This window comes from Sminthopsis crassicaudata, chromosome 1, assembly GCF_048593235.1.
Source record: "Sminthopsis crassicaudata isolate SCR6 chromosome 1, ASM4859323v1, whole genome shotgun sequence".
In the NCBI taxonomy this organism is placed as follows: Eukaryota; Metazoa; Chordata; class Mammalia; order Dasyuromorphia; family Dasyuridae; genus Sminthopsis; species Sminthopsis crassicaudata.
Window position 1 is genome coordinate 337890982 of NC_133617.1, and position 26755 is coordinate 337917736.

General features: G+C 33.0%; 1 protein-coding gene across 1 annotated transcript in view; it reads right to left on the reverse strand.

The window, feature by feature from the left end:
* The window catches only part of ADCY2 (adenylate cyclase 2), a 589713-nt gene that overhangs the window by 154346 nt on the left and 408612 nt on the right, over nucleotides 1-26755 (reverse strand). The window contains 1 exon segment of the mRNA XM_074279140.1: nucleotides 3786-3934. Within this exon segment, the coding sequence (XP_074135241.1) occupies nucleotides 3786-3934 (149 nt within the window).

Here is a 26755-nt window from a genome sequence, read left to right on the forward strand (position 1 = left end):
TGGACACTTCCCTCACAACTAAAACTAAAAGAACTTTTCCCCTCATGCTTGTCATCAATGGATTTAGATAACTAATGCAAAAGAAATAACTTATATTTATAAGTTGCTTTAAAATCTCATTTTATTCTCATAACTACCATATGAAGTGTTTTTTTTTATTCCTATTTATAGATAAGGGAATCAAAAATTAAACAGGCTCAATATCACAATTAGTATCTGAGGGTTATTATGGACCCAAGTCCTTCTAACTCTAAGCTCACTATTCTACTCTATCATATTGCTTCATATAAGTTGGTTGCTAAGGTAAACTACTACTTCTGACAAAGGAAGATAAAATATATTTCAGGCGAAAAGCAACAAAAAAAAAAATTAGTTCCTGTCTCAATTATTAGCATGCTTTTTATACACACACCTAGATTCACTAATATTGCAAAACTCCTTTCTCTGCTTAAGCAAGCAAGTAAACATTGGTTATTTTTACAGCATGATTAGTAATAGATTTTGTATAGTCCATTTTGAGAACACAAATTCACTTTCCATTTGTTATCTTTAGTTGGTTTGTATGTGTATGTCTCTGTGGATTTGTTTAAATTTCATATATTTTTCAAGTCATTTTTAGATACACAATCCATGTTATCATTTTCACCAAATTTTAACCTGCCTGCCATTGATTTCCCAGTGCTGTTAAACAGATCTCTGTGTTTGTTTTTAGTCATTCATAGTTCCGTTTAACCCGGAATATCAGGGCTCATGTTTACTCAATGATGTTTGCTATGGGACTCAACCTTTGCTTTTCTGGACTCCATTCATTTAAATCTATTCTTATCTTTACAAGTGTGGATTATCAGTCACTTACAAACCTTTATAGGGATTAGAAAATGATGGCTGAACTTTGGTCTACATCTGAGGCAGAAGAATAGCAGTGGGCTGAATATTCTCCTTTGTCAGGTACTGTGAGTATTATCCTTCAGTGAAATTCTGTGCCTTCTAGGCTGGTAATACCTACTCAGGATGATGTTTGCTTTCTGCTAAGAATTTTAACAAGCTTCTTAATTTTAGTGATAACAGATACAAATGTTCCCATAGAGAGAAACATTTTTTTTCTCTTTAAAGACTTTTGCCTTTCTTTTTTTGATATATGGGTGACTTTGTAAAAATCACCTTCTGAAGAATCTTTAGCTATTCTATTTAACAGTAATTAAACAGAATATACAAATATTCCTGGTGCTCATGGAAACTGCCCCATGATGAAGTCATGATTTGCTCAACTAGGCTAATGGAACACATCTTGCCATTCAAGGCAATTTATATTTATATTAACCAGTTTTTGATTTGGGGTCCATGAACTTTAAAATATTTCATACATAACTACATTTAATATCATTTCTACATCATAACTTTCCCTATCCTGGTTTCAATAAAAAATTAAACAGGGATTTTTGAGTTTTACGGAAGTCAAGGATAACACATAAAATCCAGCAGATGACACAGAACTATGACCAAATATTTAGACAATATTTTAGAATAATATATTGTAAACATCCCATGCAAGAAAAAGGGAAAAAAAATCAGACTTCTTTACTGGTATGAAAGGAGGGTCAAAAAATTGCACAGATTTTCCAGATAGCAAGGGTGCCCTGCCCTTTAGCTCCTCCCTACCATCTCCCATGTGGAAGGGAGAAATCCTATGTATTTTATTTTATGCATTTATAAACATTATTGTGAGAAGGGTTCTATAGGTTTCACAAGACTGCCAAAGAGGTTTAAAGCACACAAAATGTTTAGAACCTTTAGAAAGGATATCTGAGAGTCACTAATTTATCTAAATTGTTGAAAAATTATTTAAAAGATAAAATAAAATGTTTTCTATTTTGACATGTAGTGGATCTATTTGTATGGAAAAAATTAGATATGAAAGAATATCCATTTCTTAAAATTAATCCTTTTTTTTCCAGAGATTTACACTAATTTAGACTTTCATCATCTTTTCCTGTGCTACTGTAATAATGTCATACCAAGTCTCCTTATTAACATACAAGAGCACAGAAGGGAAATTTCATTTTTATCTATTTATATATACTCAGTGTCTAAGACATAATAGCCACTCAGTAAATGCTTATTATCTGATGGATTGGTTTTTCTCTGTGGTCTTGTCCTTCTCTAGTTCTTTCTTCAACAGTCAGCCAAATTGGTATTTTTAAAGCATAGATTTGAACATAGTCTCTCTCTCAAGAAATTTCAATGATTCCTTGTTGCTTCTAGGATTAAATTTATTTTTCTCTAATTGATACTCAAAGTTCTTAATAATTGGATTCTGATTTTTCTGCCCAGACTAATTTCATAACAATTCTCCATATATATTCTATTTCCCAGCCAAACTATAGTCCTTAATGTTCTCTAAATGGCATTCCTTCTCTTGTCCACATGTATTTCTACCAGCTGTTCCTCATGCCTGGAATGCTCTCTATCTCTTAAAATCCCTAGCATCTTTCAAGACTTTGTTCAAGTGATAGTTCCTAAAATGAGGTCTTTACTGATTCAGCATCCTGGTCCTCTCCCCAGTAATCTTTTATACTTTGTTGTGTTGTGTTGTTTTTTCATTTTTTCATAGAGAGTTATAAGTGATCTCTGTGAACACAATATAAACTCCATAAAGATAGGTAGGGACCACTTCCCGGCACATAGCTGATATTAATAAATGATCCTTGAATTATATTGAATGTGTATTTAGCATTTTGAAAGATTTCTTTGAATTTGCAAAATGTAAATTAATTACCCTGTTTTAAACTTTAACACATAACTCATATTATGGATATTTATGGTACTGCTAAATGATACCTTCATACTTTTAGTCAATGGTCTAAATGCCATATTTAATTAAGTTGCTTAAAACACAATTGTTTTATACCTTTGGACTTGTGGGGGATTACCATTTGTCAGAGTCTCAGCTATCATTGCACAAGACCATAAATTTAGAGCTTAAAGGGACCTTGGAGACCAATGAATCTAACCTGCTCAGTTTACAGATGAGGAAAAGAAGTTAAGTAATTTCCTTGGTCACTAGTATAGTAATTACTAGTAACAATAAACTATTATTATTGCTATAGTATTGTTATTAATTATATTGTTTATATATATTATATTATTTCTAATAATGATATTTTATTAGTAACTAATAGTAATAGCAATATCACTAATAGTAGTACTTATTAGTAATAAACTAGTATGTGTGTAAGCAAGGATTTGAACTTAAGTTTTTCTGGTGCCAAATCCAGCATTCCATCCACCACACCAACATTTCTATTAATGTACTTTTCAAAAATTTCAAAAATTCAAAAAATGTCCATTTAGGAAAAAGCAGAATTATGAGTGGGAAAGGAAGAAAGTACAAGAAAGTACAGAGGTTCTCAAATTACTCAGTGTTTTTTATGACTGAAAAATCTCTGAGAGAGACATGAATGTGAATCACTATGTCAACACATATAACAATAGTTAAAACAAGAATAAGATTATAGGAAAAACAGATACGAATTAATCATATAACACTATAATGGTATAACATAACTTTTTGCATTTATTTTCCTGAGGCAATTGGGTTTAAGTGATTTGCCTAATGTCACACAACTCCTAAGTGTCAAGTGTATGAAGCCAGATTTGAACTTAGGTTTTCCTGACTCCAGATCTGGTGCTCTGAACTCCAAATGCACAGACACAGAGAAGTTAATTCATTCTTTAGCCAGATTGCTTGCTAAATTCTGCTAACAAACATGAACAAAGCACAATACCTCACATTGGTGTGCCGCTTGACATAGAGATTGTGAAAGTTGTTTGTGTTTTCCAGCTGGCCTGCTTTGGGTCCCTGCAACCTCTGAATGATCTCTGCTTTCATTTCCATGGCAATGTGAGCAGGCAGTAAAGAGAGAAGAAGACGCTCCTAGAACAAAGAAATGATTAATAAAAACAACTACTAAGAAAATTTTAAATGACTAACATTGTATAAATAGTAACTAAAAATCAACATTGGGTTTTAAGAGGATTCATCTTGACCCAAGTCCCCATCAACAAAAACACATAAGTATATTTTTTCCATAGTCAGAGAGGATTATTACATTGCTTATTATTATTTAGTTTCATGAATGTGTCCAGTTCTGTACAAAAAAAGAGTATCTTCCCCAAGGAGATTATATTTCAAGTTGGATTTTTTAAATTATTGAAAGAGAAATGCCATTCACATACCAGAACATGGTTAACCTAAGAAAGAAAACATTCATTTTTTGTTGTTGTTTAATCTATTTGGGAACTGAAGTACATGCTTTGTTGTACTATAAAAGTTTGCCAATATGCCACTTTTTATTTTGTCCACAAAGACAATCACAGATGAACTATTATAATAAGGAACTATCCATGGAACTACACAGTGATTCCAATCTAAGGAAAAGCACCAATAAACACACTGCAAAACAATCTCTATAAAGGTAATAAATCCATGTTTTTCTAAGATTGTTGAGCTCATCATTTCTTATAGCATAGTAGTAGTCCATCAGAATCATAAACTACCACTTATTCATCCATTCATGGCCTAGTTGATGGGTATCATTGTAATTTTCAGTCCTTTGTCACCACAAAGAGCTGCTATATGTATTTTGGAACATATGGGTTCATATCTTTTCCCCTAATCATCTTTGGAAACAGACCAAACAGTGGTATTGCTAGGGATAGGCAGTTTTATAATTTTTTTGGGCATTTCAGATTGTTCTCCAAAATGGTTGGATCAGTTCACAATTCTACCAACAATGAATTAGTGTTCTAATCTAGAGTCCCTCCAACATTTCTAGCTTTCCTCTTCAATTGTTTTAGGTTGTCTGATAGATATAATTCAAGGTTGTTTTAATATGTATTTCTGTAATCAACAATGATTTAGAGCATTTTTTCATCTGAATATAAATTGCTTTGATTTCTTAATGGAAAACTGCTTGTTCATATCCTTTCAGCATTTGTCAATTGTGGAATTACTTACTCCCTAGCTGAAGTCCCAACTGAAGAAAAGATTTTAAATGTCATTAGGCTATTTTTGTGTGGCAAAGCACCAGATGCTAATTCTATTCTAGCTGAAATTTTCAAGGTGTGGGGGGTGTTTGTTGCCCCCATAAAGGCTGACTGAAATTTTTCATATTATATGGTAAGAAGAAGTTATGCTCCAGGAGTTCAAGTATACCTACATTGCCCATCTTTATAATGGTGAAGGGAATAGAGTGTCCTGTGATGATCATAGGGGAAAAGGGGATTTTCTCTCTTAGTCACTGCTGGCAAAATTCTTGTCAGAGTCCTCTTCTGACTCTACATCTAGAAAGATATCATCTGCCTGAGAACCCTTCCTTCAGAAGGATCTGAGAACAGTTGATATAATGTTTACTGCCCAACAAATCCAGGAGAAATTCCAGGAACAAAAAGAGAGGTCTATATACAACATTTATAGATCTGATCAAAGTCTTTGATCTGTCAGTTATGAGGGCTTGTGGAAAATTATGTCAAAATTCAGTTGCCCAGAGAAGTTCATCAGTATAGTATATCAATTTCATGATGGCATCCTTGCCCAGATTTTGGACAATGTGCAATGTTCTCGAGTTTTCTCATTCACCAATGGAATGAAACAAGGCTGTGTTCTTGCTCCCATGCTTTTTAGCAAGATCTTTTTATCCATGTTGTCAGCTGCCTTCAATGAGACATCGAATCAAAGTCATCTACACACTGATAATAAATTCTTCAACTTGAAAAGGCTACAAGCCAAAACCAAAATGGAGTGTTGATGTATGTTTTTTTGTTTGTAGATAATTGCACACACAATGCAGCTTCTGAAGCTGAGATGCAATAAAGTATGGATCAATTCTGTTTGGGCTAATTTGATCTAACAATTAATACCTCCATCAGTCAGCACCGCATCATCCATATGTGGAACTATCAGTTACAATAAATGGTGAAGTTTTTAATGCTGTGGATAAATTCTCTAATTCTGGCATGTATCTTCTAAGAAGAGATTGACACACACACACACATTGCCAGAGCTAGCCCAGTCTTTGAGGCTCTGAAGAAAAGTGTGGGAGAGGAGAAGTATTAGATTGACTACCAAACTGAAGGTCTACAGAGCTGTTGTGCTGATCTCATTGTTATATTCCTGTGAAACCTAGACAGCATACCAGCTCCATACCACTGAGTTGCTTTCATTTGAATTGTCTTAGGAAAAATCTGAAGATCACCTAGCAGGATAAAATACCAGATACGTAGGTTTTTTCTCAAACTAAACTGCCAAGCATTTCAACTCTACTGCAGAAAGCACAACTCCATTGGCTGGACACATTGTTTGAATATAAATTGTATGCTACCAAAAAAGGAATATTTTATGGAGAACTCACATAGGACAAGCTCTCGCAAGTTGGTCAGAAAAAGTAATACAAGGACACTCTAAAGTTCTTAAGAACTTTAGAATCAATTGTATGATATGACATGGGTGACACTGACATAGGATTGCCCAGCTTGATGTGTCCTCATCAGAGAGGGTGATGCGTTTTGTGAGCAAAACAGAATTAAATTAGCCCAAAAGAAACAAGATATCCAAAATTAGAGAAGCTATCCCAAAATGTTTATAGAGACTTATTTGTATCTGACCTGTGGCAGATCATTCCAAGTATGTATTGGTCTGATCCACCATGGTCATACACACATAATTCAACTTTAATATAGTGATACCATTTTGGTCCTCTTCAAGTATGAAGAACAACAATATACCAATACGTATGCACCAATATGTGACATATATATATATATATATATATATATATATATATATATATATATATATATATATACACATACATACATATATGTTTAAACATAAGTAAATAATTATAGCTAGCATTTTACATAGCATTTTAATTTTCAGAAAACACTTTAGATATTGTTTCATTTGATCTTCACAACTTTGTAAGTTAGTTGAAATTGTTTCAGGTTAATTGATTTGCCTAGGGACAAATAGCTAGTAAATGTCTGAGGCAGTATTAAAACTCAGGTCTTTCTGATTCTAACTTTCCCACTTTACCTATTACTCCATCTAAGTCTTCTATTGCATGTGTTGCACCATGCTTAGCACAGTGCATTCTTTAAATTAAACACTCAAAAATATTGTTGAATTAGTGAAAAAAAGAATAGGAAAAATTACAAAAATAATGATAACATTTTCCTTATTTATATTTCTGTAAGATGATCCTCAAATTAATTTAACATATTAAATATTTACTTTAATTGGTGGTCGGCTTCCAAAATTATTAACAGGATTTATATCAGAACTGGTATAGTTTCAAAAATGTAAATCACTTGATATTATAGAATGCTTTCAGTTCTATAAAGAGATGTTGATGTCAATCAGTATTCATTAAGTACTCACTTCTTCTAAGTACTGTGGTTAAACACTGGCTACAAGCATAGAATGGAGGAAAATTCTTGCCCTAATACAATCTAGTGACATTTGTACAATGTGTGTATGTGTAGTTATGCATGTGTGTTGTGTATATGCTTCTGTATATATCCATGTTTATATATATATATATATATATATATATATATATGGATATACACACAGATAAAAAGTACATATTTCCCAATATCCCATGTTCTCTACTTTCACATGGTTAAAAAGGGCCCCTATTTTAGCTTCAGGACCATCTTTACGATTTCTTCCTTCCACAGATTCAGTTATTTTACTTATCTATGGTACTCCTAAATTTTTATCTCCAGTCTCAATCTCTATTTCATGTTCCAGATAAATTTTCAGCTACTTACAAGATATCCTCTTCATCATCAGAATAGCAGCAGCATTGACAATAATAACCAACTATATAGCACTTCAAGTTTGCAGAGCACTTATGCCAATCAAAGCTCATAACCCTTGCTTTTTAAGAAATAATTCTAATCTCTTCAGACATAAAAAAAAAACTTCTAATGAAATTATATTGGAATATATTATTAAAAATTTTTATGTTTGTGAATGTTTTATGTTTTTGACAACTGTATGTGCCATTGTTTTTAGAGGTCCCTGAATGTTTCTCTTATAAAAATTAATAATGTGATATTTTAACTTGTAAGAAAATATACCTTTAATTACAATTAAAAAAAAAAGTTTGCAGAGCACTTAACACAGAGAATCTTATTTGAGCTACACAACAACCTTGTGAGTCAGATGATGCAGGATTCATTATCTTTATCTAACAGGTAAACAAGTGAGGTTCAGGAAGTCAAATGACTTTTCCATAGTCATATAATGAGGGAGATGGGATTTACTCTTAGGTCAACCTTAGTCCAAATCTAGTATTTTATTAATGTTTCTCCAGATCTATTCCTTTTGGTTTCATTGATTCTGTAAAATAGGACCACATTGAAATGTATTTCTTTTTTTGTCTTCCATAATGTTTGATTAGAATTCTCAGGATTTAAATTCCTTGCCATGTGTGCCTGAATGCAGGAGATTTTTTTCCCACAAGGTGAGGAAGTGAGATAGAAAAGAGAGCTATGTGACTGTGTTTGCAATGGTGCCATCCAGATCAGCAATCTGCTGAATGCTTCTGAAATCTACAGAGCAAAGATGGAGCCTGGAGCTTCTGCAGTCAGGGAGCCAAATGTCAGAAGAAGCTGTCTACTTAGTGCACATGCATGGAGTCCAATTCTATGTGAAAGAAACAATCATCACTTTGTGCTGAAGCCAATCCTGGTATGGAAAAGACTTTATACTAGTTAGAGAGACTATTAACTTGAGAGCAAATATGAATTGGCTGAATTTTTGCCCCTTCCAAATCTATCTGCCCTCACAGGATATACAGTTTTCTCTTCTTATATGTGTGTGTGTGTGTGTGTGTGTGTGTGTGTGTGTGTGTGTGTGTGTGTTAATTTGTCCCCTTTTCCAATCAATACAGAAGTCTTATGCAGGAGGCAGGTATGTCACATACATTTGGATATGAGGGGTTATCCTACACACTTGGCTATTTGCTTCAAGTTGCTTGTCTGATTTGCTAGTAGTAGTTCCACTGGATGGAGACATGAACTACATACAGTCTTTATAATACATTGAAGTATTGTTGTGATTATACATTTGAGTGGGATGGCAATCATATATTTTTAAATTTGTCCAAGATCTTTAAATAAATTTGTGGAGGTTGGGAATCAAGCTAAATCTATCTCTAGAAGTAGTGACTCAATGGAGAGTTTTTTTTTTTTCAAGCTCTACATTGTAATATGGAAGATATGTATGTATATTTGTATATGTATAAGTTTATATACATTATAAATGTGTTTCTCCAGCATAAGTCCTACTGGTAATCTACTGGCAGCTTGATTCAGCATATATATATATATATATATATATATATATATATATATATATATATATATATATATATATATATATATATATATATAACTTCTCAAAAGGATGTGTTGTCATTGGACACAAGTATATATATATACTTGTGTCCAATGACAACACATCCTTTTGAGAAGTTTTATTGTACTTTATGGAAATGTTACTGTTTATTTTATTAAATTCATATTACATAGCACATATTTTTCAAATGTTTTGAATAAATACAATAATAATTCAGTTATTGGAAAGCTGGCAGTTGGAAATAGGACTTGGCTTTCACTAAGGAAATATCAGTTTGGAGTTTTGTAACTTTTGATTTGAAAAAAAAATTGAATAGACTTTATATCATTGACACTCTAGGGTGAATATCAGGCACTAGCTGGGTATGTGGCTACCCCACAAAATAGTTTCCCTGTGTTATTTAATTGTAGGGGATGTTGGAGATTCACATTTCCAAAGAGATAATCATCAAAGGAAGTTTATAGAAATTAGCCTTTAGAAATTAGTTATTAAAGTTTCTACTGTCAGTCAGTCAATGGTCATTTGAAGATGTAAGATTCTGGGATTTACATTTCTTCCTATCTTAGAAAGAGATGAATCTAAGTGGAGAGTTTCTTCCAACACAGTAAGAGCTTTAGAAAAAAATTTGAGGGAATGATAAGAGAAGAGAAATGTGGCTAGGGCTCTGCACCATCCAGACAAACATGCATAGAATAGCTAACAACTTTGGGCTTCTGCAGTGTCATATGGTACCTCCTTCTTCAAAATCATGGTATTCTGTGAGAGGTATCTCTAAACAAACAAGCAAGATGTATAAATCTATGTACCTTGTTATGAGTATTGATTCTAATAGTTTGAGTGCTTAGAGAAAACAAACAAAAGAAACTGTTTGTTCTTACTCCCTGTCCTCTGCCTTATTTCATCACCTATTTTTAATTATGTCTTTAAAAAATAAAAAACCTTTGAAAATGGTTAATGATGAATTTATTCTTCCCCCTTAGTTTTTTTTTTTTTTTTTTTAACAACATGGGGAGCTTTTTCTAAAGAGAGCATGAGAGTGGAATGTTAACTTCTCAAGGTACAATTAAGGAAGTTTTCTTTCTAAATGGGAAAATTATCAGAAGCTATCTCTTATTTATACTTCTAAGATCAGAATTACTATGAAATGAAGCCATTTAAAAGTTTGTCTCATAAAAATTTAATCTGACAGTGATGGAAGTGATGCATGAGTATTAGCTCATGAGCCACTGAGGAGGAAAGCATTTTGTAAATCTATCATCATCATCCTCATTCAGCTCTTCCACCTCCAAGAAAATAAAGGTATACAAGACTGATATGGAATTTCCTAATATTTAATCACTATTACCAAGCAGTTACAATAAAACTGAGTTCTGGAGACAGATAATACTTTTTGTTATAAGTTTTAAATAGAACATAAGAAGTCTCTGTTCTAAAAATACTGCCCCTTTTCTTTTGAGTTTAGTTTTAGTAATAATGCTACTAATTTGTCAGTTTAGGAAAGAAGCATGAGAAATGGAAATAAAATATTAAATATAATTTGAGGTTGCCCATTGAACGCAGAAATCATCCCTGTCAGCTTGAATACTTTTGGACACATGGGATAATGAATTCCCCTGATTTTTTCCAGGTGACCATATAGATCATTAAATACTTTGATACCCTGAGATGATAAAGCAATACCCTTTTATCCCTCAACAGCAAGAGCCAATGCTTTTTAATAGATCTTTATAATGTGAACTTTCTGCTTCAAGATGACCATTATCGAGAGGAGGAAACTGAATCCTGGACTGGCTAGATAGTATACATGAATCTTGAGAGAGCAATGTAAAACAGAAGTAAAGTTTAACAATGCCCAGTCAATGGTCTGCAAACTGCTTTTTGTTCTGATGAAGTTTAAATATCACCCTCCCTATAAGGCATAAAAGTTATTAGTAGGGGCTGTTTAGTGAAGTCTTTGTATTTGTGCATACTTTGAATGCTTTGTGTCCAGCATTTATTTTGTTTGTAGGAATTAAACACATGCCCCAAACTTAATTTATATTGTTTATTGCATTCTTTTTTACCCTCCCCCCTTTTGGGGAGCTCCTAGACAAAACTCAATCTGAAACTTTAAGGAAACTCTTTCTAGGTCTCTGATGTAATATGTGGAAGTATGTAAAAAAAGGAAGTTACCCTGCTTTCAATAGATGTGATACTTCAGGACTAAGCATGGTTTAGAGTATGTTTGATCCATGAAGAAGAATCCCTTATTGGAGATTGTATGTACCACATTTCTTGGGCCCATCAATGATTGTCCTATAAGATGTGGGGAACTTGTAAGGCCTTTGATGGGATAGTTCACCTGGAATTAGGATTTTCCTGAGAAAGTTAACTTTGTCCATTTGGTTTTCTCTATTTTCCACTTTGGTTCTTTGTTTTATTTCAACTTTTCATTTGAAAAATTATTTTCCTCTTTTGGCTTGGCTTCAGACAGTCTTTTCTAAGTATTAAGTAGACAAAACTCTTACAAGCTTTGTAAAATGTTGTTTGTAAAATTTGGATAACGTTGTACTTGGTATGGATTATGAGCTCTAGACCTATTAACTGTGGTAGAAATTTGGATCTAGGTCTTCTTTGACTCTGAGTGCAATACTCTATCCACTGCAAAATATTTTCTTCTAATAAAGTCATTGTCTTGATTAAAAACCAGTCAGGGAAGTAATCTTCCAGCAACAGCTTGCAATAATGTAGCATTTTGATCTTGATGAGATCATGATCAAAGAAAAGAAGAAATATCTCTTACAACCTCACAGCCAAGCTCACAATCAAAGAACCTGAAAATTGACTTTTGCTTTTAAAATTACCTCTCAAATAATAAAGAAGTCTGAGAGAGACATTGATAAGGAAAAAATAACTTTAGTCTGAACCCAACCTTTTGTATTTGGAAATCCTATAGAAATATGTATAATTTGAAAACATTTACTAAACTGCTCCTGTTACAGACAAAAAAGATAGAACATAGTTAAAAGAAGTTTTTATATTAGACTCTATCTACACTATATTCAATATCCAAATGACAATTAAAGAATTTTGCTGATTTGGACAACAGTAGGCCACCTATATAATCAAATGGAATGGTTTATTTCAGCTCCACCAGGCTCACCCTCTATTTGTATGAGCTCTAGCCCAACTAAGACAGAAGATTCAATAGGGCCACATCACCTCTGAAACAGAGGTATTTCAATACTCTTTTCATGGATCTCCTATTTTTTTTTTCTTCTTCCATTATATATTTCATGCACTTATAAAATTAGCTTTCTTAGTGTGATCCTTTGTGTAAAGGGCTGAAACTTTGAATAGGTGTACTTGAATCAGACAACCCAGCACTTAAGGCTAATTACCTATTGGACAATGTCTCTATTAGCATATGTTTGGAATTGCTCTTTTCACAGTTAATGCTGGCTCAATGTCTGGGGTTAAGACAATTGTAAGTAAGGATTAGGGGGTGGGGTGAGAGAGGTGAGAAAACTTCACTTGGCAGCAGAATGAGCAGAAGGTAGGTTGGTGGTGAGCTTGTGGCAGTTTGTCTGTCTCCTTTACTTCTCCCCCTGAAGACCAAGGTCTTTTATTTATCCTGACTCTGGCTATTCATGAGAATTCCATAGAGCTAGCCAGGACTTCACACCTTTGATCGTGAATAACAAAATAACTGATATTTATAAAGAATTTTAAAGGTTACAAAGTGCTTTACATTTGAACCTCAGAACTCTGTGAGGGTGGGACTTACAGATCTTATCTTATTATTATTATCAGAATTAATTTATAATTCTGAGGGGTTAAAGACATGACCACAGTCCCACACTTCCACAGCTATTCATTTACTAAGCAGCAGAGAAGAGATTTGGACTGAGGTCTTCTTTGACTTAAGGTGCAGTACACTATCTACTACAAAACATTGCCTTCTAATAAGGTCATTGCCTTGATTAAAAACCTTCAGTTTTCTCTTTCAATTATTTTTCTTGCATTTATGAGTTTCTAAACTTTTTCTGTGTTATTTGCTAGCCTTCATATGTCATTTGTACCTTCTTCAAAACTCCCTCCAAAATTCCATTTAATTTCTTATGCTGACTCACGGTACATCAAACCCACAATTAGGAAAGCTGTGATGTGGAAGGGATAACTGTAGTCTGTTTAAGTTGATTCTTTATAATCTGATTATAATTTACCTTTTCCTTTTTATCATCTACTAATTTTTTAAATATATGTGATTCTCTAACCAAATTGGATTTCTTCTACTTCTCTATCAGCTTTACCCAAGTCATATCTATTTTTTATGTCCTTTTTGAAGTTCATTATTCTAGGATCGAATTTATTTCTCTTTTAAATTCCTATTGCACTGTGTCTGGTTCACTATTATGATGTCTATTTCATTTTTTTTGCATTATATTCATATGCATATACATTTTATTTCTCCTACCTAGATTATAATATTTTCAAGGTCAGAAAGTGTCTTATGTAGCTTTGTAGTTTCACAGAATCTAGCATTATACCTTGTTCATAGTAACTATTCAGTAAATATTTGCTGAATCACACATAGCATATTACTTGCCCTATGCTAGAGCTGAATGAATATTTCCTCAACCCACCACAGATACTTTTTCAACCAGTTCTCTTACTCAGTGTTCACTTGATCTTTAACTACTTTTCTCACTCTCAAATTAGGAAGGATCTTGGTACTGAATATTTAAAATGATTACTTGTTTTATAGCTAAATTTTTTTATAACCAGGTCAAATTGGCATGAAATGTTCTTTCAAATGTTTTGGCTTTTATGTACTAAGTTCCCAGTGATTATTGAGGTATCTCCTTAAGAGCCCTGCCAGGCACAGCAGGAGTAGGCAGGAGAAGTCAGGTAAGGGTAAGAAAAATGAGTACTTCCTGGTGACTAATTATTTCATTTTATAATGCACTATGCTTAATTGTTTCTATATGATGGAATAATTTTAAATCTTGCCAATGTCCTCAGACAAAGCTTTAGCATCTAACCTAAGATGTTACTTTGTCATTTACTAAAATATTTCCTTCCCCCCCCCCCATTTTCTTTGGAGTAATAGTGAATAATATCTCTTCCACAATCTTGCAAGGGGTTATTTGTCCCATATTAGGGAGCTAGATGGAACCATAGATAGCAAGCTGGACCTGGAATTAGGAAGATCTGAGTTCAAAGCTAGTTCAAAGTTCACTTTATTAGCTCCACACTTTACTTAATCTCTGTTTGCCTCAGTTTCCTCATTGGTAAGATAAGGATAATAATCACATGTAATTCCTTGGATTGTAAGATAAGTAAAATAACATTTGTAAAGCATATTGAAAACTTAAAAAAAAATATATAAATGCTGATTATTATTGATATTTTCCTGTAACTCTTTCCTTCTCTATCCCTAACAAAACTAGAAAAAAATCATGCACTAGTAATTTCAACTAGTTTATTGTTTTAAGTTTCATTGAGTTATGTCATTTGACTTTCAATTTTCTCTAATTACAGGTTAAATTTCTTTATACCCTAGAACAATAGATATGCCTGAGATTTACTTCATATGAGTCTGGTGATTTTTACTTATGTTGCTTTTCAATTTTTTTTTTTTTTAACTATTTTTGCTCTGTGTTTTCTTCCCTGATCTGTTAATAAGCAATCTAATAATGATCTTACACACTTATTATATTTCCTTTGTGCTATCCATATGGCTAAAATGGGTTCTTTTTCATCCATTTCTGGACTTATTTTATTCTAAACTTCAATGTTTCAGATGCTGTTTTTATACAACTATTCCATTCTTCATCCTAAGCATTTTTTTCTTGACTTTTAATCTATCTATATGTCATTAAAAATTAGTAATTTGACAAGTTCCTTGTGTATATATCTCATTCTTTTAAGACAGCCCATCTTTCTACCTCATAGGAATCATTTCAATATATGTCTTTAGAATATCATTCTCAACAGCTTTACAGCCCTTATAATTCCAGTTTGGCAGAATTTGAGGCCTATAGTTCACATATGAACCTTCTCTAACCTTCACTATACTAGTCCCAGTTTTCCTTTCCTATATAACATGAACTTTTTTTTTTTTTTTTTTTTCTGAGGCTGGGGTTGAGTGACTCACACAGGGTCACACAGCTAGGAAGTGTTAAGTGTCTGAGACCAAATTTAAACTCCAGTCCTTCTGAATTCAAGGCTAGTGCTCTATCCACTGCGCCACCTAGCTGCCCCCTGCTTTCCTATGTAACATGAACTTTAAAAATATAGTGATTTATTTTCTCCTAACATGTCTACAATTTCTACTTTAGCAACCCAAGTCTCCTTTATTGGTCAAAAACATATTCAAAATAAGAGTTCTCCCTTATTGATTCCTCTGCATTTTAAAGAATGAAATTATCATTAAGCAAGTCAGAAAGCCTCACAGGGTCTAGTTCTGGTCACTGTGAGCCTCATATCTTTTACAAATTCCCTAAAGCTTCAGTGGCTCCTACTGAGATATAAATTCAAGCCTTTCTGATTCCAAAGTCCTATACTCAGTGGAAACTGTAGTAATATATTATATAGAGTATAGGACTTTGGAATCAGAAAGACAAATTTGTATCTCAGTTCATAGATTAACTACTTGTGTAAATCTAGACAAATCATTTAATTCTTTTTTTTGCTTTAGTTTCATCATCTGTAAAATGTACCTATCTCATGGTATTTGTGTAAGGATAAATTAAGAAAGTATAGATAAAGTACTTTGCAAAACTTTTGCTATCCAGTGGTATATGGATACTGCTGCTGGTACTGCTATCACCACCATCACCACCACCATCACCATCAACATTATCATCATCATCATCATCATCATCATCATCATCATCATCACCATCTTCATCATTATTTCTTCTCACCAGTATTGAATGTCTTTTCTAATAATGAGACCTTTGTATATCTATAACCAATTTCTGGAATATGTAAAGCCTCACAGGGTCTAGTTCTGGGCACTATGAGAATAACCTCATATCTTTTACAAATCCCCTAAAGCTTCAGTGGCTCCTACTTAAATTCTATGCCTTTTTCTTCAAGATAATGATTCTTCTGACTTTCCTTTTCCTTTGGAAGTTATTTATTTGAAAAGAAACTCATTTCCCCTGTTAAGCAGGAAAGTAGAGAGACATTTCTCTAATTCTTTAGGCTCTGCTTCTCTCAGGAAACCAACTAGCTCTTTGGACATACATTGTTGTACCTTGGCTTTGCTAGAAACCCAAATATTGTGCAATTTTCACATTTTTTGGAAAATTTTCATTGGAAAATTCCCTTTCCCTTCTTATTTGCTAGGAATGAACTCCTCAATTCTCTCTTCAACTTGTGGCTAAGTTTTGTGGCAGACTTGCCTGCCAAGTCTGTTCACTGTGCCAAGACATTGGTCCAGATCCAAGTCATTAAATATTCTCATGACTTGGTCTCTTAATCTATGAAATGGAGGTCATGTTCCCTTTTTCCTATAGTGTTTCTTTTTAAAAGATCAAATGGGAGAATGGATGTTTTGTAAATTTTTTGTAAAAAAAAGTGTTCTGTGGATCACTAAGTATTATAAAATTATCAACTGATAATAGTAATAGAAATAGCATGACCTAATAGTTTCAGATACCTGGGTTCAAGTCCTATTTCTAACATATATTGCCTGTGTGACTCTGGGAAGTTCCTTAATTTCTCAGTGCCCGGGCAACATTCCAGTATTTCAATTGCAGCATAAGTTCTGAGATATATGGAGAGGCAGCTTTCTCACTTGAAGTACTTTATATTAGTGAAATTCATTAAAAATTTTAATGTTGATGCTAATGATAATAATAGAAATAGAAATAAATTCTGTCCATTCAAAAAGAAGATATTATATAGATAACACTTCCATAATTCCTCAGTAATTAAACAATGAAGTATTAGCCAGAGAAGTTACTGGCTCTGAACTGGGTCTTCTGTGGGTCTTCAGCACCTCTATTTACATTGAATTATCTGAGTTAACAAAGCACAAAATGCCTATTCACCATTACAATTCCAAAATTGATTTGGAAGCATTTTGGGGTTTGGCAGGTAAAGGGGTTCCTTGTTACTTTCAGGGTTCTTTACCTCCTCTTCCCCCTCCTGGAAATGCTATACTTCAAATGAATAGCATAATATTATGGTACACATGAGACATTTCTACTAAATTAGTAGTCTGACAAGATTAACACTGTCATGAATATTTCAGATTTTTACTAATGTAGCTGTGTACTCTGCCAAATTATCCAAAAGCAGCCAACTGATTTATATTCTTAACATATTGGATGTAAGTAACTTCCACATTTGGAATTCAGGTCATAGTGTTTTTCAGTTGAGGAAAAAAAAAAAGAAAAAAGAAAGTACTTCGGACATATTCCCTGAGGATGCTATTTGGCAAATCAAATTGTTGGTAAGTTGACTCATAGGAATAAGCATTGCTCTGATAGTTCAGTGAATTTTTTTCTTTGTTATAAAAATGTAGCTATTATAAAAGGTAGATCACAAATCTTATGCTCATTTTATTTGGTTATTTAAAGAGGTTTTCACATTTATAAGTGAATATGTTTTGTTTCTTTTTTTCAACAAATCATTATTCTTGAGACCTTGTTTCAAAGTTAATCTATTTTACATGATATATAACATGGAATGTCAGAGTTTGAAGAGAAACTTGAGGTCATATAGCTCTATTTTGACAGATGAGAGAATTCAGGCTCAGAGAACTGCCCTAAACTATATACTAAGAGGTGTGTAAAATACAGTCTTTTCCACTGTAGTATAAAATGAAACTCATACAAGAAGTAATTGATAAGATCTAACTTATTATTTTTAAATATAAAGATATTTTTTGATTAAAAATCCTTAAATGTTTTTCATGTGAACAAAATCCTGAACTTCTGAATGACTATACTTTTTAAAATTTATTTTTTTTCCCTTCTTTTTGTGAATGTACAGGTGAACAGTTGACACTGGAAAACAGTCTAGGATCTCTCTTTGTATTGAAAAGAACATTCAAATGTTTCCTTATCAGTATATCAATGAACTTCCTTAATAAATCTCTTCTCATGCTTCTAAGACACACATTATGAATATATTTCCTAAAATATGAGGCCTGGATAGGAGGAAAAGCAAACAAATAAAAGCTAACTTGGTTGCTTGGGTACTAATGCAGTTCACATAAGATTTATTAACCATTTCTACAGACAAAAATCATTCTATGGAAGACAGATGAATTTGAAAGGATAAACAACAATAATTTTATTACAACTAACCAAAATATGAACATCCCTTTTAAGATAAAATATAAGGAGACAATTGTGCAATAAAGATACCACTGTTAAAATTTTTAAGAATTTATTTTCCAAGGACTTCATTAAAAATAATTTCAACTAAATTTTGTTCCATGAAAAGCTGTGGACTTGTCTCTGTACACGTGGATTCTCTTATGATGAAGTTTCCTGGGTTACAAATGTTTGTAAGCATCTCTCAATAATGTGCTGTTCTCCATTGTACTGAATAAATCTGTGACATTAGTGTAGGCACTACAGTAGTTGGGATTTATCTTTCATAAAAACATATTCCCAGGAAACAGACTGAAGATTTTTTTCTTAAAGAAGTATTTTTACTTAAAGAAGTATTTCTTATTCAGTGTCAGTGGCTCTATTTTATCAAATCAGATAACATATGTAAAGCTCTTTGCTTAAGCAATCTATAAATGCTAGCTATTTGGTAATTCCACTAGTGATGATTAAGAGATGGGAGCTTATATAATATAAGATTTTTGAATGATTCAGTGTAGCACTTTACAAGTGAATTTTACTATGGAGGTGATTAGTCAATAATGGTATAAGTTTAAATGAAACCTAACAATCCAAATAAGGAATTCTGTGGATTTAGCATAGAAAAAATGAGGGAGATTGGTGCTTAATTCTACCCTAGATAAATATTAGGGGCCAACTCAGCTAAAAAAAAAGAATTTTGTGTATTATTGAATCACAAATATAAAACTACAAAGAGCTAGAAAGGAATTATGAGTTTATCTAATCAAAGTTCTTCATCTGACAGACAAAAAAAAAGAGACATGGAGTTATAGTCAAGAAGCAAATAGCACATTATATTTAATACCGAGTCCTTAATGAAGTGCCTTTTTTTTTTTTTGGCTGGAAAAGATAATGATGAGACTTGGAATTTGAAACAGTGATATTTCATAAATTTATAAAGATTTACATTAAGAAAAATTTTCCAGCTATTTCCTCAGTAATTTATATGGGTAGTTTGGATAAACTGGGTAGACATACTTAAAGGTATTGTTTTCTTCATTAAAAATGGAGAATGTTAGAAAGTTTTTTGAGAAATTACTTTATTGGGTGCATTTTAAGAGGTATTTTTAAATATTAATTTTCCTAGGCAGGAATATCAGAGTGGGGCAGGGAAGATGTTGATTTTACCAAGAGCTTTCAATTTTTCTCCAATGTTTTGAAATTTGTATAAAATTTGAAGTTTCATATTGATAATAATTGAAAATATTCAATAAATGGGCCACATCAATTGTTTTTAGATATTCTCTTGTTTTAGATTTGTTATCTGCTGCCTGTAATTCAAAATTGTTCCAGAATGTTGACATTAATTAGTTGAAATAGCAAAATGGTGTTCCCATTCCTGATGCTACACAGTCACTAATTCACTTCATTCATGTAAATTTCGTGAAAATGTACTTTTCATGAAACTGACTTCTAATTATACTGACTGCTAGAATAGTGACAGCTCTGGATGTTAATGCTGAGCAGCAGAAGATTAAAAAAACTAACTTCCATATTATGCGGACAAAATTAAAATAGGGCATCTTTGCAGGTAGACAGAGTCATTGAGATCAGAAAGGGATTGAGCTCTTTGGATAATGAGTAGTCAGTGCATTAGATGGACACCCAAATTTTCTTGGGAGGGAAAGATTTGGCTAAGTGGAACATTTACATGTACATATATAATGTAAAGTATTCTCAATATTTTTGTGAATATAAAACACATTTTCAAAATAATCAGTTTTAAAAAAAACACAGAAAATATTATTAGGTTTAAAATTGGTGTCAGACCAAGAATCAAATGTAACTGGATGAATTTCTAGCATAACAGCATCTTGCCTCTTTTGCTCCAAAATCAAGGCATATTCAGCCCAAACTTGGGAAAGTTTTAGAAATGTAGAATTGGACAGATTACAGGTTCTTTAAATTATGGTAGATAATCTTGATTTCTGACTTTTTTTTTTCCTATCTATATGACCACCCCTTGCTGGATCTTTCTTCGGATTGCATCTTCCCATTGTAGGTGTCCCTTTTCTTAATAGTACTTAACCTGATGATTTCATTTGCTCCTATGGACTTAATGTCTCTGGTCTGATTATTTCCAAATCTATCTTTTATTCCTCAATTGATCTATTGGCCTCAAATCTAGCATCTCTTCATTGTATACTTCAACAACAATACTATATGATGATCAGTTCTGATGAATGTGGCTATTTTCAACAATGAGATGAACCAAATCAGCTCCAATAGAGCAGGAATGAAGGGAAACAGATACACCTAGCAAAAGATCTCTGGGAGATGACTATGAACCACTACATAGAATTCCCAATCCCTCTATTTTTGTCTGCCTGCATTTTGGATTTCCTCCACAGGCTAATTGCACACTATTTCAAAGTCTGATTCTTTTTGTATAGCAAAACAACTGTTTGGACATGTATACATATATTGTATTTAATTTATACTTTAACATATTTAACATATATTGGTTAACCTGCCATCTTGGGGGGGAGGAAGGAGAGGAAAAATTAGAACAAAAGGTTTGGCAATTTTCAATGTTGTAAAATTACCCATGCATATATCTGGTAAATAAAAACTATTAATTAAAAAACTATAGCCCCTCCAACTGCCTTTTAGATAGGTTGAATTAGATTGTCATCTTAAACTCAATATGCCATATGGATTTGTGTCTAATGGCCATCTCTAGGGCAGGGAGAAGAGAGAGGAAAGAAAAAAAAATAAATTCACATGATAATTTTGTTGTGTATTTGAAAGGTATTCCTTTTGTAAGTTGTACATAATGTGTGTGTATTTATATCTATATCTATATTATATATACTATAGGTATATATATCTGCCAACTTCAAGTCTCTCCTAATTTAAATTCATTTTCTATTCAGCCACTAAAGTAATCTTCCTGAAACACAAGTCTGATCATGTCATTTTCCCCAGCCAATTACTCAATAATCTCCATTGATCTATTAATTCCAATTACAAATACAAAATGCTCTTTGGAATATAAAGTCCTTCAAAACTACCCTCTCTTATCTTTTCAATCATCTTACACCTTACCCCCAACATGGACTCTTTTATCCAATGATACTGGCCTCCTGACTGTTCCATGAACAAAATATTCTGGGCATTTTCTCTGGCTGTCCTTTATGTCTATAGTAGTCTCCCTCTTAATGCTCCAACTACTGACCTTGATGTCCTATGTTCCAACTAAAATCCCACCTTCTACAAGAAGCCAGTGCCTTTCCTTTTATAATAGTTTCCCTTTTCCTATATTTATAGATAAATCCTATATATATGAATGTTATCTATTAATCTAATTTTTTAACTTTTAAAAAATATATTGGTTTGCATGTTGTCTCCCCCATTAGAGTGTAAGTTTGTTTTTGAGAGCAAGGACTATCCTTTGCCTTTTTTTTTTTTTTTTTTTTTTTTTTGTATTTATAGAACTAAATATAGTGCCTGAGACATAGTAGGCACTTAGAGTTATTTGTTGAATGTTTCCACAGCATTTCTGGAGAATCAAGTCCACTCAATGGCAAATGTGGAAGCTATTTAATTCAGAAACTCTTACTATAATTCTGGCCTTGTTTAATGTATTTTTAAGTTTACGAAACACTTTCTTCTCACCCACTCTATGAGTTGAGATAGGTAATACTAGAATTTTCATACTCCTATTTTTTAGATAAGGAATTTGAGGCTCTTGGAAATGAAATGGCTAGTCCAGCTTCACACATGTAAGAAGTGTATAAGAGCCTATATTTGAGCTAGAAGCTCAAACTAACCTACCTTGTCTCTCAAGATTGACTTTATTTTGAGTAGTATAGTTTTTTTTTTTTTGTTTGTTTGTTTTCTTTTTAAGATTGACTTGAACCAAGTTAGCTTCCTTTAAGATATTTTCAAACAAGAAACAATGTTGGCTAAAGATCTTTCATAATGTCTTGCCCTAGAGCACACCTGTCCTTCAAATCTGGGCTCATAAGATTAGGCTGGTTAGTAAGCACTGAGTTTGAGAAGTAGCATTAAGTTTACTTCCAATTTGGTTCCCTTTGCAACTTGCATTTTTTAAAAAACTCATATTGTTTATTAACAGACAACACAAGTTATAAGAAATAAAGGGAGAGCACAATAATATGCATTATGGGATTGACACAATTACACTCAGTATATTTTAAGTATATTTTAAAGATCTTTAATGTAGAATCATGTTAATTACTTTAGAATTGAAGTATATTTCTGACAAAGCCATATTTTCCAATATTAATTGAAATTGTTTTCTCAAGAAAATTAAAATGAGGTCATAATTGGCTACAGTTGATAATTTTACTTTAGATGAACAGTTATTGGTGAAAGAAATGAAATTAATTAAATGATTTAAAATTTTTTTCCTGGAATATTATTGAATTATCTATGCATAGAAATGGGAACAGTTTATTTTCATTTCAGTGATTTTAGTGAAAATGCTTCTCTATAGTCAAATGCTACCCCTAATGAGGTTTACTCAATATTTATGACAAAGGCAAAATATCTTTTTTTAAATAAAGAGATATTTTGAAAAAAAAAATAGAATTCACTACATGGTACTGATGATTCTTATTCAACTCAAAAATTATAGATTATAATTAATTCATTAATATTTCAGCAAAGGCTACATCAGTCAAATGTCTTAGTTTTTTAAATGGTTTAATAGGAGATGATGACAATGGGTATACATTTGTGATTACCATCACATTCAAAAATTTTTTAGTTTCTTCGGAGTGTTTCCTAATGAGTGAAACAATCATATTTTTATATATTCCATGATTATAACCATTGATGTTATGTCAATAAGTTACAATAGTTACCTGTTGCTTCCCACATTTCTTATTAGCTTTCAAAGTTTCCATAATCTGATCCCGTGATATTTATACAGACTGCTTCTCATTGCTTCCCAATATTTCTAATTAGGTAATTCATTTATGTATTACCTCCTTTTTGGAGTTAATCAATATGTACATTGGCAGGATAAGTTCCCAAAAGGGTTGTACTACTTTCAGTACTGTAGGAAGGGCTCTGAGGGTCAAAGTTTCCAGTTTTGTCATACTTGAGACCTGAGCTCTGTGCCCATAGAAAACTAAGCAATCAGATTTAATTATATATTTAGAATAAGATATTATCTAAAATGTTAAAATATGGACAGAAGGTATAACATATTTCTGAATATGAGGGCTAATTTCCCCTTGAATAAACAAGGTCCTTGGAGAAAGTGGACTCATACTTAAAGTATGAAGGTCCTAAGATATATATGTAATACATGTGACAAAAAAGTTGCCATACAGCAACCAGTAGTTCTTTTCTCCCTTCAAAAAGTCCTCATGACTTCCTATAGGTATAATTGTCTTCTGGGCTCTTATAGAAAATGCTTTTGCAAAGTTTATATATGATTTTCACCCTAAAAAGTCCACATTCTTTGAAGTTGTCTTTTCTCAGGATATTATTTCTTTTATATCTGTATTTGCCAGTATTGGACCTTGAAAAGTTTTTTCTATCATTCCCATCTAAGATGCCTACAGATTCAGTTTTTATATGTTTAATGGCCAGAGGGTGGTGGAGCAAGAAGGAAAATGACAGGAAGAAATTCTTTTCTTGCCCCCCAAAACAATTTTTTCTCAGGGTCTGGAATTCTCAGACACTGAATCTGGAATCTTCCACTTGTGGAAAAATTTATGAAGCAATTTAATAGTTAATTGCTGATATTCCTGTAGTTTAACCAATGAATCATAAATGTAGAATCCTACACTAAACGGCAGCCAATTAAATCCAAGTAGTCTTATAATGATTAAAGTTCATTCGGAGCATTACTATTTTGCTATTAAAAAGTAAAGTTAAGAAAGTATAAAGATTAATTATTGTTACTATATAGCATTCTAAATTTAGACCTGGAAGGGATAACCTCATTCAATTTCCTCATTTTACAAATGAGAAAAGTAAAATCTGAGTGAATTCCTTGTGTTCACAAAGGTAGTGACTGGAAGAAGCAGGATTTGAGTCCTCTGATTTCAGATCTAGAACTTATTCAAATATAAACCCAATTCTGTGTTCCTATCATTCAGGCCTTCATTGATAAAGACTGGAATTGAGACATGACTTTTAATTTTACTGGTATAAGATGGAGCCAAGATGGAGGAGAAGGCACATGCCACTTTGTAAGCCTCCTCTCATACCTCAAGACCAATAATTGAATATAGCCTCAAAAATAGTGTTTGACTGGCAAAATTCACTAAGACTAGAAGTAAACTCACCTGTGGAAGATAATCTGGAAGTTCATCAGAAAAGGTTTGTACTGAGGAGCCGGAACAGATCAGAGCAAACCAGGAGGTGGGAAAGGATGGCAAACAGAGTGGACCGGGGTAGGGATTGGCCTCTGTGGTTAGAAAAAGTACAGAAATGACTCTGGTATAGGCTGAGTGCTCTGCCTTGGTTATAAAGCAGCAGACTAGCAGAGAAATTAGAGCCAAAGGCAGAGGGTACTCTAAAAAGCATGAGATTCTAATAGGAAATGGCTATACCTACCCAAAACCAGAAGTGACTTAGCACAGACCACAACACAGCTGTATGGCCCCATTCTGCAGTATGGGGCTTTTCCTCAGGGCAGTTGCAAATCTGCATGGAAGGGAGGCACAGCCCTGGGCAGCCTCTAATCTGCACAGTGGAGGGCTCAGCCTGGGGCCATACAAGTTCTGTAGCTCGACTGTGCTTGGGGCAGAGACACTTCCTGTCCGTGTGGGGCTGTTTGCTGGTTAGCTGCTAATACCCACAGCCCCATAGCAGGCTTTGGCTTGGGACAGTGACACTTTCACTGCCCAGTCCCTAGCCCCAGGGTAGTCACTAATCCGCATAGCTGGGTTCTTCACTGGGCACTTCTGCAGCTTGGATAGTGCAATCAGGTCTAAATCACTTCCTCTGGGGGTGGGAATTCTTTCCCAGAGCACTCTCCTACCTGGCCACTCTCTGTAGCCAGCTGGTATCTTTCCCTGCTTTGCAAAAGAAGCTGGTAACCTCCTTGCCCAGAAGGCAGACCCTACAGGCTTTTAAAAATGAGTAAAACAATCAAAAGGACTATCTATAGCTTCTATTCAGGAAGAGAGCAGGTTCTCAACTCCCAGGAGACTAATAGTAAACAGCCTCTAGACAATATCCCGAATAACACTCTCCCAGAAGAGACTATTAAAAATCTTAAAAGAGAGTTAGAAAAAAAAATGGGGAAAGAAAAGAGAAGCTATGCAAATGAGTAACAACTTCCTGAAAGGTGAATTGGAAAAGTTAAAGAATTCCCAGGAAGTGCATATAAAAAGAATTTGTGAATTGGAAAAGGTAAAGAAATCACAGGAAAATGGGATTTCTGAATTGAAAAAAGAAAAAGAATTCCCAAGAAAGTAGGATATGTGAATTGGAAAAGATAAATAATTCCCAAGAAAGTAGGATTTGTGAATTGGAAAAAGAAAATAATTCACTAATAAAAAAATTGTAAAATGGAAAAAAAATTCCATGGAGCAAAACAACTCATTTAAAAACATATACAAAAAGAAGTAAGAAAAGCTAATGAAGAAAATAATTCACTAAAAATAAGAACTGAACAAATTGAAATGAATGATTCATTGAGACATCAAGAATCAGTCAAGCAAAACCAAAAACAAAAAAATGAAGAATTAGAGAAAAATATTGAATATCTTCTTGGAAAAACAACAGACTTGGAAAATAGATCTAGGAGAGATAATCTGAGGATTATTGGACTTCCCAAAAATTATGATGAAAAAAAGAGCCTAGATACTATTTTAAAGGAAATCATCAAAGAGAACTACCCAGATGTAATAGAATCAGAAGGTAAAATAGGCATTGAAAGAATTCATTGAACACCTTCTGAAAAAGACCATAAAAACAAACAAACAAACAAACAAAAAAAAACTCCAGGGAATATTGTGGCCAAATTTCAGAACTATCAGAC